The sequence below is a fragment of the Corythoichthys intestinalis genome, chromosome 4 (genome assembly GCF_030265065.1).
Source record: "Corythoichthys intestinalis isolate RoL2023-P3 chromosome 4, ASM3026506v1, whole genome shotgun sequence".
In the NCBI taxonomy this organism is placed as follows: domain Eukaryota; kingdom Metazoa; phylum Chordata; class Actinopteri; order Syngnathiformes; family Syngnathidae; genus Corythoichthys; species Corythoichthys intestinalis.
The window spans coordinates 2,935,638-2,950,373 of NC_080398.1; the positions used below are offsets into that span (position 1 = coordinate 2,935,638).

The 14,736-nt window shown below is 36.2% G+C and overlaps 1 protein-coding gene across 1 annotated transcript in view; it reads left to right on the forward strand.

Annotated features, from left to right (window-relative positions):
* The first annotated feature begins 2,162 nt into the window (after positions 1 to 2,162).
* The window catches only part of LOC130915060 (BMP-binding endothelial regulator protein-like), a 64,170-nt gene continuing 51,596 nt past the window's right edge, over positions 2,163 to 14,736 (forward strand). Inside the window, exon 1 of the mRNA XM_057834754.1 lies at positions 2,163 to 2,259. Coding sequence (XP_057690737.1) covers positions 2,175 to 2,259 — 85 coding nt within the window. The 5' untranslated portion in view covers positions 2,163 to 2,174. The remainder of the gene's footprint in view (positions 2,260 to 14,736) is intronic.

Sequence of the window (14,736 nt, forward strand, 5' to 3'; positions counted from 1 at the left end):
AATGGTGATCATGGGAGGACTCCATGGAGGAAGCCACTGCTGTCTAAAAAAAAAAAACAATTTTTGCTCATTTAATGTTTGCAAAAAGGCACTTGGACACTCCACAGAAGTTTTGGCAAAATATTTTGTGGATGGATAAACGGATAAAACCAAAGTTAAATTGTTTGGGATTACCACACAATGTCATGTGTGGAGGAAAAATTGAACAGTTCACCAACATCAACACCTCATCCCAACCATGAAGCATGGTGGAGGGAGCATCATGATTTGGGGCTGTTTTGTTACCTCAGGACCTGGACAACTTGCAATCATTAATGGAAGAATAAATTCAAATGTTTATCAGGAAATGTTTGCCGGAAAACCTGAGGCCGTCTGTCAGACAGATCAAGCTAAAAAGAGGATGGATGCTGCAACAAGACGATCAGAAACACAGAAGTAAATTAACTTCAGAAGAACAAAATACACGTTCTGGAGTGGCCAAGTCAAAGTCCAGACTTGAACCCCATTAAGATGCGGTGGCATGCCAGACATCCTAGGAATCTGACTGAACTACAGCAGTTTTGTGAGAAGAATGGGCCAATATCAGTCCTGATTGATATGGAAGCATCTGGTTGAAGTTATTGCTGCCAAAAGGGGAGGGGGGCGCAAAATATTAAATGTGTTGGTTCACTTACTTATGTCCCGCCTTCTGTCATTGTTTACATACTATCCTCATAAAAATATGAAATATGAAAACCTATAAATGTTTGGGTGATTTTAGTTATATATATAGCAGACGTTGCTCTTTCATCTGTGTGATTTTAACAAAGATCAGATCACATTTGATGGTGATTTTATGCAGAAATGTGAAAAATTCCAAAAGGTTCAGATACGTTTTCATACCACTGTCCGTATGGGTTTTGATCAAACTGTATTTTTTAAAATTAATTCCTTCCTAACAGACACACACACACAAATCAACGAGTCACTCGTGTTTAGGGCTGCAGCTATTGAATATTTTAGTAGTCGATTAATCGATGGGCTAGTTGGTTTGAATAATCGAGTAATCGGATAAGGAACTTAAAAAATTAAAATACCTGAGCTGAGCCTCAAACGGTAGTTTTTTTTTGTACAAAAAAAGAACAATTGGCTAACTTACAAAGAAAAAGTCCGCTAGCTTAAATGCTATAAAATGCTAAAGTTTTTTTTTTTTTTTACAATGCTCTTAACAAATGTTTCAGACACATATTCCCAAATGGCTAAATATACAGATAAACTAAATTATGAATGCATTAAAAAAACATTAGCTCGAACAAAAACTTGGTTTATGTTGGTCTTAACAGGCAGCAGTTGGATTCAGCCATGTGAAAAGAGACAGACCAGAGAGCAGTGTATCCAACAAAACTAAATGCAAACACTTTCAAAATGAACCATTACAACGCCACTTTAAACGAATACTCGAAGCAACAAAATTTACGTCGAATATTTTTTTCTAATCGAATACTCAAGTTAATCGATTAATCGTTGCAACACTACTCGTGTTTGCGAGACAACTGACTGTGATCATACACTTAACCAGAAGGGGGTACCGTGCGCACATGAAGCTTCACGAAATGAACCCTTTCTCAAACCAATTGGTTCAAGTGGTTCAATGCCTCATGAGGCTTCATCTCAACATCACTTCATTTTTCTCCGCCCTCCCTCAATCTCCCCCCTATGACCTCAACTTCCGTGAAGTTGCCCCCCCCCCCCCATTCGTTTGTGCTTTAAAATTTTGGGTTTGTGCTGCTATCGTTTTAGAGATATTCATTAATTTATTTAATTAACACATTTTCTTTACTGAATTTTGAGGGAATGCTCTCCATTTTCCCATCCGTGACTGGATGCTGGACTTTGCTGCCTCTGCTGGGCTCTACACGACAGAGGAGGAGTAGAAGAGGGAGGAGGAGGAACGAGTGTGTTAAAGTGAGAGAGGAGCAACAGAGAGAGAGTGTGTGAGCCTGCGACCCTCAGAAGCTCAGTGTGCAGTCAGCATCCACCGACGTAACACGCCGACGTTCTCCTGACTGGATCTCTTCTTTCTGCCTTCACAGTTGGGACGGATTCTAAGAGGGAACTTCTTAAATTATTTTGCCTTTTTTGTTTCCTTCATCCTTTGGATTAAAAGACCCACGAGTGGAGGTTCCGAGTGGAGGATGACGCCCAGGCTGGACCGCCGCTCCACCTGCAGGCTCTTTTTTCTTCTTCTTCTGCTTCAGCCGTCCACCGCGCTCATCACAGGTGAGCGTTTTTTAGATGTTCCTACCTGGTGCCCTGGTAAGGGAAATGATTTTAGGGGACCCTCATTAACAGTGGCCTAGAAAGACTATGAATAGGATTACACTGATCTCCCCCCAAAAAATGTTTAAGTCGTTTTGTGTTTCAAAAATGCAAAAATGATTTTGATGCTGATTTGATTTTTAAAGATTCTGACCTTCTGACTCAATCAAGTACATTTCGGTGACATTATGAGTTGATTTTCGTGATTATTTCACATTCAAAGAAGGTTTAAGAATAGAAAAATCTTTTTCTAAAATTTTATATTAACTATATAGTACAAAAGAACATTTTTGTAAACTAAAAAATAACTTTCATTGAGTTAAGTACACTCGCGTAGTTCAGAAAGTTGCCCGGATTGAGCGAAACCAATGTGGTAATTTTTTTGATTCAACACATTAAAATGATCATTAATCTGCTAGCAAAACTTAGACAATAAATTTAGTGTTGACCAATGTTATAACACTCAAAAAAATATGATTCGAGGCAATTAGGCAAGGCAGAGCGAACTTATTTGTCATCACGTGAAAATCAGCAGTATGAATAACCACAATAACAGTGTATAAAACTCCCATGTGGCACATTAATACATAAAAAAAAAAGAAAATCAGCAAGACACAATTAACATATTTTACATAAAAGTCACATTAAATGAGTAAGAGAATTCAAAACAAAAAAATATCAGATATAAAACAAATAAATGGATGAACAACAATGTGACTGATGTGAAATTAGCATTTTTAGCCCTGATTAAAAGGAGCTAACCGTTAAAGCAGACCTCAGATCTTCGGGTCATTTGTTCCAGAGGTGATGAACAACTGACTGAATGACACCTCACGCTCACTGCAGTGGTTGGAACACACAGCAAACCCATTCCAGACAAGCTACAGGTCCTAGATGCGTCATATGGGTCAAACAAATCAAGTTGTTAGCCTAACAGCATCGTTTATTTGCCAAATTGCAATTCATGCGTAATGCTACTCTCCTACTACTGCTGCGTCATTTCTCCTAAGCCAATCAGAACTGTTCAAAAAATATCAATGTGTTTGGTAAATAAATTAATCTTTTAAATTCCAGTTAGGGGTAGGCGATACAGCTAGCTAATAGCGTTTTTTAGGCTGTGATATTATCCAATGCTGTTTTGTGTAGATACGTGTTTCCGTAAAATAATACAAAAAATACAGTTGTAGCTCTTCTTAGAAAATTCATTGGTTCTGGAAGTAGTTTCTTGAAAATTCGATAAGAACACTAAAAAAATGCACATGGTAAATGGAAACTGCTTATATAGCCCTTTTAACTAAATGGTTACAATGCCCAAAGCACTTTACATTAGCACACATTTACCCCTTCACGCACACCAATGGTGCTCCTGCTAGGCAAGGCGCTGCCAACCCATTGGGGGCAAATTAGGGTTCAGTGCTTTGCCCAAGGGCACTTCGACAGTAGGTGGTCTTAGCCGGGAATTGAAGTGCTGATCCTTCGGTTCCAGGACAACTCGAGCTACCAACTGCGCCACAGCTGTTTAATTCATCTCCAGGCGACCCGGAAATTTTTGATTGATTGGTAATTTTACGACACTGTGCGGGTGTGCGCTGATCCTCATGGGAAACGCAGTCTTCCTTAAGGCAAAACACTACCACTTTTGTATACCGGAGTCGCTAAAATCCACCAAAACTGGAAAGTTACCAAGTGTTGCCCATCTGCGCCCTACCGCAAATACACTAATTTAACTTTTAAATAATTGTTTTTCAATGTATATACTAGGGCTGTCAAACGATTAAAATTTTTAATCAAGTTAATCACAGCTTAAAAATTAATTAATCGATTCAAAACCATTTCAAACCAATTCAATTCAAACCATCTATAAAATATGCCATATTTTTCTGTAAAATATTGTTGGAATGGAAAGATAAGACACAAGACGGATATATACATTCAACATACTGTACATAAGTACTGTATTAGTTTATTATAACAATAAATCAACAAGATGGCATTAACATTCTGTTAAAGTGATCCATGGATAGAAAGACTTGTAGTTCTTAAAAGATAAATGTTAGTACAAGTTATAGAAATTTTATATTAAAACCCCTCTTAATGTTTTCGTTTTTAAAAAATTGTAGGGCTGCAGCTATCGAATATTTTAGTAGTCGATTAATCGATGAACTAGTTCGTTCGAATAATCGAGTAATCGGATAAGAAACTTGAAAATTTAAAATACCTGAGCTGAGCCACAAATGGTATAAAAAAATTAATTAAATAGGGATCTATGTACAACAAAAGAAACATTGGCTAACTTACATAGCAAAATTCCGCTAGCTTAAATGCTATAAAATGCTAACTTTTTTTTTACAATGCTCCTAACAAATGGTTCAGACACATATTCCCACAAAAAACGGCTAAATATAACTATATACCTAATTAAGAATGCATTAAAAAAACAAACAAAAACATACCTTACGTTGGTCTTAACAGGGAGCAGTTGGATTAAACCATGTGAAATGAGGCAGACCAGAGTGTAAGGGTATCCACCCTAATTAATAAAACGAAATGCAAACACTTTCAAAATAAACATTACAACGCCACTTATAAACGAATACTCGAAGCATTAAAATTTAATTCGAATATTTTTATCTAATCGAATACTCGAGTTAATCGATTAATCGTTGCAGCACTAAAAATTTATAAAAATTTCAATCAAAAAATAAACTAGTAGCTCGCCATTGTTGATGTCAATAATTACACAATGCTCATGGTGCTTAAACCCATAAAATCAGTCGCACCCAAGCACCAGCAGAGGGCGACAAAACACCAAAAAACACAAGTAACAAGTGGACATGACACTGTGCTGTCATTTTAATGTTTGAGCGGGGCATGTGCGTTCATTGCGTCAAATATTTTAACGTGATTTATTTGAAAAATTAATTACTGCCCGTTAACGCGATAATTTTGACAGCCCTAGTATATACACATTAGTTTTGTGATTTTACACATTACTGAATCAATTGTCATATTAATTATGTAAGCGAGTCAATTAAAACACTTATTGTTTAATATATATGTAACGAGATTAAATTACCGTAATTTTCGCACTATATAGCGCACATAAGCCACACCCTTCAAATTTGACACAAAAAACAGCATTTGTTCATAGATAAGCCGCACCGGACAATAAGCCACTGTCCTCACTGTCTTATGGGATAATTACACGAAAAGATATGAATCGGTAACACTTTTATGACAGCGGCATCATACAACTGTCATAAGACCAAATGAACCACCATGAAGATTTGAACCAATTGGCTGCAAAGCTTCATTCCTTTAAGAAGCTTCATTTGACCATCACTGCTCCCTCAATCTCTGCTGCCACCTGCTGTCAACACTGTTGTCGTCCAACATGCCTCTTAGCATGCATTGCAGCGCTACAGACGTCAATAACAATCCATATTTATGTTCCGCGCTAATTATTTCTTCAGTTACTGTTCCAGTTGTTTCATTAATTTCTAGTAATGGTATTTGGTAACACTTTATTTGACAGTAGCCTCATAAGACTGCCATTAGACAATCATAATCATGACATGAGCATTAATGAATGCTTATAACCGAAGTCGTTTTGTGTGACCCGGCAAATTATCTCACTTTTGAATGGATATAAATGATCCCAGCTGGGCATAAATGGAGTTAGTGACATAATTTGCCGGATGACACTTAATGATATCTGTCATAAGCATTCCGTAATGCCCACGATACTGTCATGTCATAATTATGACGGTCTTATGACGCCACTGCCAAATAAAGTGTTACCTATTTACCTAAATAAATCAACAAATAAGCCGCGCTGCACTATAAACTACAGCATTCAAAATGAAGGGAAAAAAGTAGCGGTTTATTGTCCGAAAATTACGGTCATCTTCGAAATAGCGGAGGTTTAATTACTCGATGGAGTTCATTTCAACCACCACTGAACCACTGAAACAAACAAATAACTGACAAACTGCATGGAATTTGTTGAAATCAATTCCACCGACTAATTATACGACGCTAACACTAACCCTAACTCGAAGATTAAGCCTAATGTCAAAAGTTCTGAATTTCGTGTTAGGGTTAACAGCGCCAATCTAAAACAATGCAAATTGACTGCACAATAATAAACAACACTAGTGCTGCAACGATTAATCGATTAACTCGAGCATTCGATTAGAAAAAAATATTCGAATTAAATTTTGTTGCCTCGAGTATTCGTTTAAATAAAGTGGCGTTGTAATGGTTTATTTTGAAAGTGTTTGCATTTAGTTTTATTGATTAGGGTGGATACACCGCTGTCTGGTCTGCCTCTTTTCACATGGCTGGATCCAACTGCTCCCTGTTAAGACCAACGTAAGCTAAGTTTTTGTTTGAGCTAATGTTTTTTTGAATGCATTTATAATATAGTTTATAGGTATATTTAGCCGTTTTTTTTTTGGTGGGAATATGTGTCTGAACCAATTGTTTAGAGCATTGTAAAAAAAAAAACTTTAGCATTTTATAGCATTTAGGCTAGTGGACTTTTTCTATGTAAGTTAGTCAATTGTTCTTTTGTTTTACATAGATTCTCATTTTTTAAAAATAAATTTATTATGTTTGAGGTTCAGCTCAGGTATTCTAATTTTTTATGTTCCTTTTCCGATTACTCGATTATTCGATCTAACTAGTCCATCGATTAATCGACTAGTAAAATATTCGATAGCGACAGCCCTACATTGATTGACTGAAAATGGTTCAATATTGGATTGAATGTCGTATTTTGTCATTTATATTTATAATTGCTCTTTACCTAGAAAAAGAAAAAAAAAATGTTTTATCCGATTACTCGATTAATCGATAGAATTTTCAGTCGATTACTCGATTACTAAAATATTGGATAGCTGCAGCCCTAAACAACACACAAATGAATTGCACAGTGCAATAAACACAAAGGTGGGGGTGGGTGCTTTCAAAACAAACCATTACAAGGGCACTCTAATAAAACGAATACCCGAATACCCTCTAAATCCCTGACGGCGCCCCTGGTCCTCACGTCCGTGCGTCAAAGTGCAACGCGGCGAGAGGAGAAGAAGAAGCGCGCCAAGCTCACGCTGAAGCTTGTAATTAAACGTCTGCTTTCAACTTCCAAATCTGGAGCTTGGAAAAGCTTCTCTCTGCTTGTTGAGTTAAAGTGACCAAAGTCACAGCACTCTTAACTCATTGGCTGCTACTAGCGGCGCTACACGTCTAATTTGTTTGAAGTGAAGCTGACAGCATTACTGGGCAGTGTTGTTAACCTTTGTTTTAAAAAGTTTAATTAGTTACAGTTAAAAATGACTTCTCCCAAAAAGTAATTGAGTTACTAACTCAGTTACCTCATTGTAGGAGTAATTAGTTACTCAGCAAAGTAACTGATGTTACTTTTCATGTTCTACACGTAATTACATTCTACATTTTATAACATCTTTCGTATAAAATATGTTTATATTAACTGATTGAATTGAACTGATTTTTTCATTCCAAAAAAACAACAACAACAAAACCGCAGGTCAAACTTTTGACTTTTTTTTTTTTTCACTGATATACTGTAAGAGTGTAAAGGTATACAAACTTTAACCTTTAAATAGTGTGAGATAAAAAGGACAGAGGTCTGCGAGTGCGGTCCTTGCATTTCATTCAACCAAATTGTAGAAACGCACCCCATCACATCCTCAGTAACGGTAAAGGCATTGCAAAGATGGGAAAAGTAATTTGTTAGAGTCCTCACTACTGAAAAAAATAAGGCCGTTAGAAACGCCGTTATACTCTAACGCTGTTATTGACAACTCTGCGTATGGTATGGTATGGTATGGTATGGTATGGTATGGTATGGTATGGTATGGTATGGTATGGTATGGTATAGGGTAGGGTATATGGTAGGGTATATGGTAGGGTATATGGAGGGTATGGTATAGGGTAGGGTAGAGTATATGGTATGGTGTATGGTAGGGTATGGTATGGTATAGGGTAGGGTAGAGTATATGGTATGGTGTATGGTAGGGTATGGTATGGTATAGGTAGGGTAGAGTATATGGTATGGTGTAGGGTATGGTATGGTAGGGTATATGGCGGGTATGGTGTATGGTATGGTATAGGGTAGGGTAGAGTATATGGTATGGTGTATGGTAGGGTATGGTATGGTATATGGTAGGGAGGGTAGAGTAGAAGGTCGGGTAGGGTAGGGTAGAGTAGGGTATATGTATGGTGCGGTATATGGTATGGTATATGGTATGATGTATGGTAGGGTATGGTATGGTAGGGTATATGATATGGTATATGGTAGGATATGGCAGGGTAGGGTATGGCAAATGCTATGGTAGGTTAGGGTATGTGGTATGGTATGGTATGGTATGGTATGGTATGGTATGGTATGGTATGGTATGGTATGGTATGGTATGGTATAGGGTAGGGTGGGGTAGGGTAGAGTATATGGATTGGTAGGGTAGAGTATATGCTATGGTATGGTATGGTGTATGGTAGGGTATGGTAGGGTAGGGTATATGCTATGATATGGCAGGTTATGGTGTGGTAAATGCCATGGTAGGGTATATGGTATTGTATATGATAGGGTATGTATATGGTAGGGTAGGGTAGAGTATATGGTATGGTAGGGAAGGGTAGAGTAGAAGGTAGGGTAGAGTAGGGTATATGGTATGTTATGGTACATGGTATGATGTATTGTAGGGTATGGTATGGTAGGGTAGAGTATATGGTATGGTATATGGTAGGATATGGCAGGGTAGGGTATGGTAAATGCTATGGTAGGTTAGGGTATATGGTATGGTATGTTATAGGGTAGGGTAGGGTAGAGTATATGGTATGGTAGGGTAGAGTATATGGTATGGTATGGTGTATGGTAGGGTATGGAATGGTATGGTATATGGTGGGGAAGGGTAGAGTTGAAGGTAGGGTAGGGTAGAGTAGGGTATATGGTATGGTGTATGGTAGGGTATGGTATGGTAGGGTATATGGTATGGTATATGCTATGATATGGCAGGTTATGGTGTGGTAAATGCCATGGTAGGGTATATGGTATTGTATATGATAGGGTATGTATATGGTAGGGTAGGGTAGAGTATATGGTATGGTATATGGTAGGGAAGGGTAGAATAGAAGGTAGGGTAGAGTAGGGTATATGGTATGGTATATGGTATGGTGTATGGTAGGGTATGGTAGGGTATATGGTATGGTATATGGTATGATATGGCAGGGTAGGGTATGGTAAATGCTATGGTAGGGTAGGGTATATGGCAGGGGTGGGCAAACTGGTCCTCGAGGGCCACAGTGGGTCCTGGTCTTTGTTCCAACTGATTCAGCACAGACAGTTTAACCAATGAGGTTTCAGTGGAAACAAGAAGCACCTGACTGCAATCAACTGATTGCACTTGTAAGAAACCAGATTGGTGAAAGGCTGTCCTCATGATGGGTATGAACAAAAACCCGCACCCACTGCGGCCCTTTGTGGAATAGTTTGCCCACCCCTGGTATATGGTATTGTATATGATAGGGCAGGGGTCAGCAACCCTGGTCCTCGAGTGCCACTATCCAGCTTGTTTTCCATTTCTCCCTCCTTTGACACACCTGAATCAAATAATCAGCTCATCAGCAAGCTCTGCAGGAGCCTGATAACGATCATGATTATTTGACTCAGGTGTGTTAAAGGAGGGAGACATGGAAAACAAGCTGGATAGTGGCACTCGAGGACCAGGGTTGCTGACCCCTGCGATAGGGTATGGTATATGGTAGGGTGTGGTATGGTAATGGTAACACATAAAAAAAAAATTTCAATGATTTGCGAAATAAACGACAGTAACCCCAACCTCTGTCTCCTAATTTTACCCCCCCCCCCCATTTCCTCACATCTAAATGTCCATTAAAATTTAAGTAAATGTAAACATTTACTTTTTTTTTTTTTTTTTTAAATAATAGATATACAGTAAGTAACATAAATTCACAAAAATAAGTACAAATGACTCATTTTATGGACAATGAAATGGAATATATTTTGAAGGTCGCGCAAACATTGATTTAAATTATAAGGAAATAAATAAGTAACCCAACATAAGTGAACAAAAATAACTCCAAAGTCTCCATTGACAGGTAAGATGTTTTGTACCTCCCCATCAGAGCAAATAAAATACAATAAAAGAAATACGCCTATTCAACTCTTTCCTTTCTCTTCAAGATCTGATTTTCATTTGAATTGCCCTGTTTTATCGCATCATTTCAACAAGCTTGTTCTTTTGTTTTTTTGCCGTTCGAGAAAACGTGCATTTGAACCAATCAGAGCTGGCTATGTCTGCTGATCACATATCCGCATGTCAGCCAATTGAACCAACAACTGAGTCCAGAGCGTTTTGTCAGTAAATCTGACGTTGGTAGATTGTTTAGTTCTTGGAAATGAGATGGTATATGCAACTTTTCGTCTACATTTGGCTTTCATCTCCATCATCATCATCATCATGTTGTGATTATAGTGGAAAGGATGAAAGTGCTTTGCGGCCGACATGTCCCGCGTCTGTCGTCCCAGCTGGAAGCGTTAAATCGGGCCTCCACGGGACCGGAAAAAATCTTGTTGGTTTTAATTCCGAACATGATGTCGTGCTTCCTGGCCGGTGAGACGGGTTCTCCTTGGAGCAAAAGATGGATATCTTACAAGGAAGCAGTGTAGATGTTTGCATAAGTGTGAGCATCCTTGTGGTTAGCTCATTGGTTGATGCCGCTAAACGTCCAATCCATTTTGACTAAGAGTCAGGCGAAAGGGATTGGACTTCCAGTGCTGTCAAACGGACTGAAACATTAGCATTCACAGCAAGTCGACATGAGTCGGCGTAAGGGCTGCTGTGATGAATTGACTCATCGATAACTAAAAGATGAAAAAGTTATTATTGTTAAGTTTTGATAGTTGATGAGTCATTTAGAGACATTGTTAACAGAAAATCTGTCTTTTTTTTTAGCATCTAGATAGTAAATTCTATCATTTCATTTTTTTAAACATAGTTTTAATTAAACAAAAAAATAACGAATATGATATAAGTCAAATTATACATTTTTATTGATGTTCATACATTTTATGAACGAAGACCAAAAGGGAAAAAACAGCAAATATATTTTTTTGTTTATTTATGCTCGATTTTGTTTTTAAATATTTCTTTTAAATTTTATAAATAACACAAAAAAAGAAAAAAATACATAATTATAAATATTTTGTTCATGTTCTGATTGTTTTTTAAATTATAAAGAAAAAAAAAGAAAAACAGGTGAATGTAAATTAAAAAAATATATATATATATATTTTATTATTTACTACATATTGTTTTTTTATGTAATTTAGAAATATAGACATTAAAAAAATACAAAAATAAATAAAAATATCTCAGTAAAAAAAAGTTAATTTTTAATGTTTTCACCTTTTAATTTTTGAAAAGAATATGTAATATTTATTATGTATTTATATATAATTATCATATCATGCATATATAATTAGAATGAAAATATATATAATATATAATTATACAATTTATATATTAAATATATATTTTAAATAAAATTGTAAAATATTTTAATATTTATTTATTGATTGATTTGACATTTAAAATAATTATAATAATAATAACCTCAATAAAAAACTTAATTTGTAATGTTTTCGCATTTTAATTTTTAAAAAGAATATTTAATATTTAATACATATCTATATAAAATTATTATTTATTCAAAATATTTAATTCATAATTATACAATTTATGTTAAATATTATATATTATGAATAAAATTATATAATTATGTAATATTTATTTATGTAAAATTTAAAATATTTTAAAAATATCTCAATAAAAAAACTATAATATATTTATGTTTTGACATTTTAATTTTTAAAAAGAATAATTGTTAATATATATCTACATAAAATTATGATGAAAATATTTAATTTAGAATTATACAATTTATATATTAAATATTATATATTTTGAATAAAATTATTTAATATTTATTCATTCAAAATTTTAAAAAGAAAAGAATGAATATTCTGCTTTTATATTCTTATTTATGATAAATAAAAACTAAAAAAAGGAAAAAAATGAACCTTTCAACTTTTTATGTTCTTTTTTTCTTAATATAGAGTACATAAAAAACTGCAAATATTCTCAATTCTAATGTTCTTTTTTTATCTATCTTATTAAAACAATTACTATATTGTGAACAAAAACATTTGTTCATTCGTTGCCCTCTTACTTTAAATGGATTGTATGTCTATCACTGTCAACGGTAGCCAATGGAATAAATACAACTCGCAGTGCAACGTTTCTCGACACGTCGTTTGCTTTAGTGCCCCTTTTCAGCAAAAAATGTAAAGCCCAGACAGTAAATAAAGTTTGATATTTCTATATAATCCCGTCAGTCGACGATTCGAAAAAAAAAAATCGGTGATTAATCAAAATAATCGTTTGCGGCAGCCTTAGTTAGTGTATCTGATGAACTGTCATGCAAGTTTTGCACGTATTACCTGAGGCAAGCGCAAAACAATGAATGGGTTATTTGCCGGTGACCCCGCCCCCAAGAAACTCTCACATTGTGCCCCTCCCCCTCGGTCACGCCAGTTTAATTAGCCTCGAAGGCCGTAAAGTTTAACAGCGGCGGAGTCGGCGGCTCGCTCGTCTGCCCCGAAACGCAGACCAGTCGGCGGCGCCGGCTCGGCTTCGCGTCTGACGTGATGTCATCCAACATGGCCGCTTTCAGGAAGCGGCTTTACGGCTTCGGGTGGAAGTTTTGGCTTTTCCCTGCAAAGTTGGTTTTTCCTGCGCTTGCTTCAGGTTACCTTTGCGTTTTAAGACCCTGAAGACCCTTTAAATGTCAGCGCTTTGGATTTAATGGAATGCCAGGAGTAACCCACATGCGCACACTCTAGAAATATTCAAAAAGCAGAGAAAAACTTCAAAATGAATCACTTCAGATCCTATGTGGAGGGTTTTAAGACCCTTGAGACGTTTTAAACGTCGCTGCTTCGGATTTTACGAGAACACTTAAACTCATTTGTCCTGTATTGGAATGTTCTTTGTAAATTGAATTCTTTTGTAAGACCATGGGTGTCAAGCTTGGGGACCGTGGGCTTATTACGGGCCGCCAGACATTGTTTTGTGGCCACTTTGTTGATATTTAAGTTAAAGCAAGTGACTTTAACACAAATCCATCCAAGATAGTGACAGAAACGTCTAATATTGAAATTACAGCGAAATCAGTCTTTCTTTCTCAGCTGCTTTGGCCCGCCCACAAAAAAAATCTCCAAACAGAAGATGATGTCATACCTAGAACGAGCAGCTAGCATAGCACTAGAAAGCTATTGAATAATCAAAACAACCGGAATTACAGTGATTACTTGTTGTTGTTTTTTTTAGTATGTTCAATGTATTTATTCAGATTTAACAGCATTGGAAAGAGATACATTTAAGACATGTTTTTTTCCATTTATTTCCCAAGTATAATTAAAAAATAAAAACAGAAAAAAACTCGTATGTAAATGTATATTTTAATAAATGTTTTTTAAGCAATATCCATCCATCCATTAACTAAGACTAAGTGAAAGATGATGGATGTATGGATGGACGGACAGAAAGAAAATTGATATGATGATATATCATTTAATAAGGATGAATTTAACAACTTAATACAGCCGTCCATCCATTAAGTAAAACTAAGCGAAAGATGGATGGATGGATGGATGGATGGATGGATGGATATGATAATATGTCATTTAATAATGATAAATGTAACAACTTCATCCATGCATCCATTAACTAAGACTAAGTGGAAGATGATGGATGGATGGATGGATGGATGGATGGATGGATGGATGGATGGATGGATGGATGGATGGATGGATGGATGGATGGATGGATGGATGGATGGATGGATGGATGGATGGATGGATGGATGGATGGATGGATGGATGGATGGATGGATGGATGGATGGATAACGTATGTGATAATATATCATAATGATAAGTGTAACAACTTCATCCATCCATCAATCCATTAATTAAGACTAATTGGAAGATTATGGATGGATGGATGGATAGACGGACGGGCGGGCGGGGGGATGGATGGATGGATGAATAAATGGATGGATAGATGGATAATCTATATGATAATTCAATAATGATAAATGTGATATGATATATGATATGATAATATATCATAATGATAAATGTAATAACTTCATCCATCCATCCATTAAATAACACTAAGCGTAAGATGTTGGATGGATGGACAGACGGACGGATGGCTGGATGGATGGACGGACGGAGGATGGACAGACGGACGGATGGATGGATATGATAATATGTCATTTAATAATGATAAATGTAACAACTTCAGCCATCCATATATTAACTAAGACTAAGT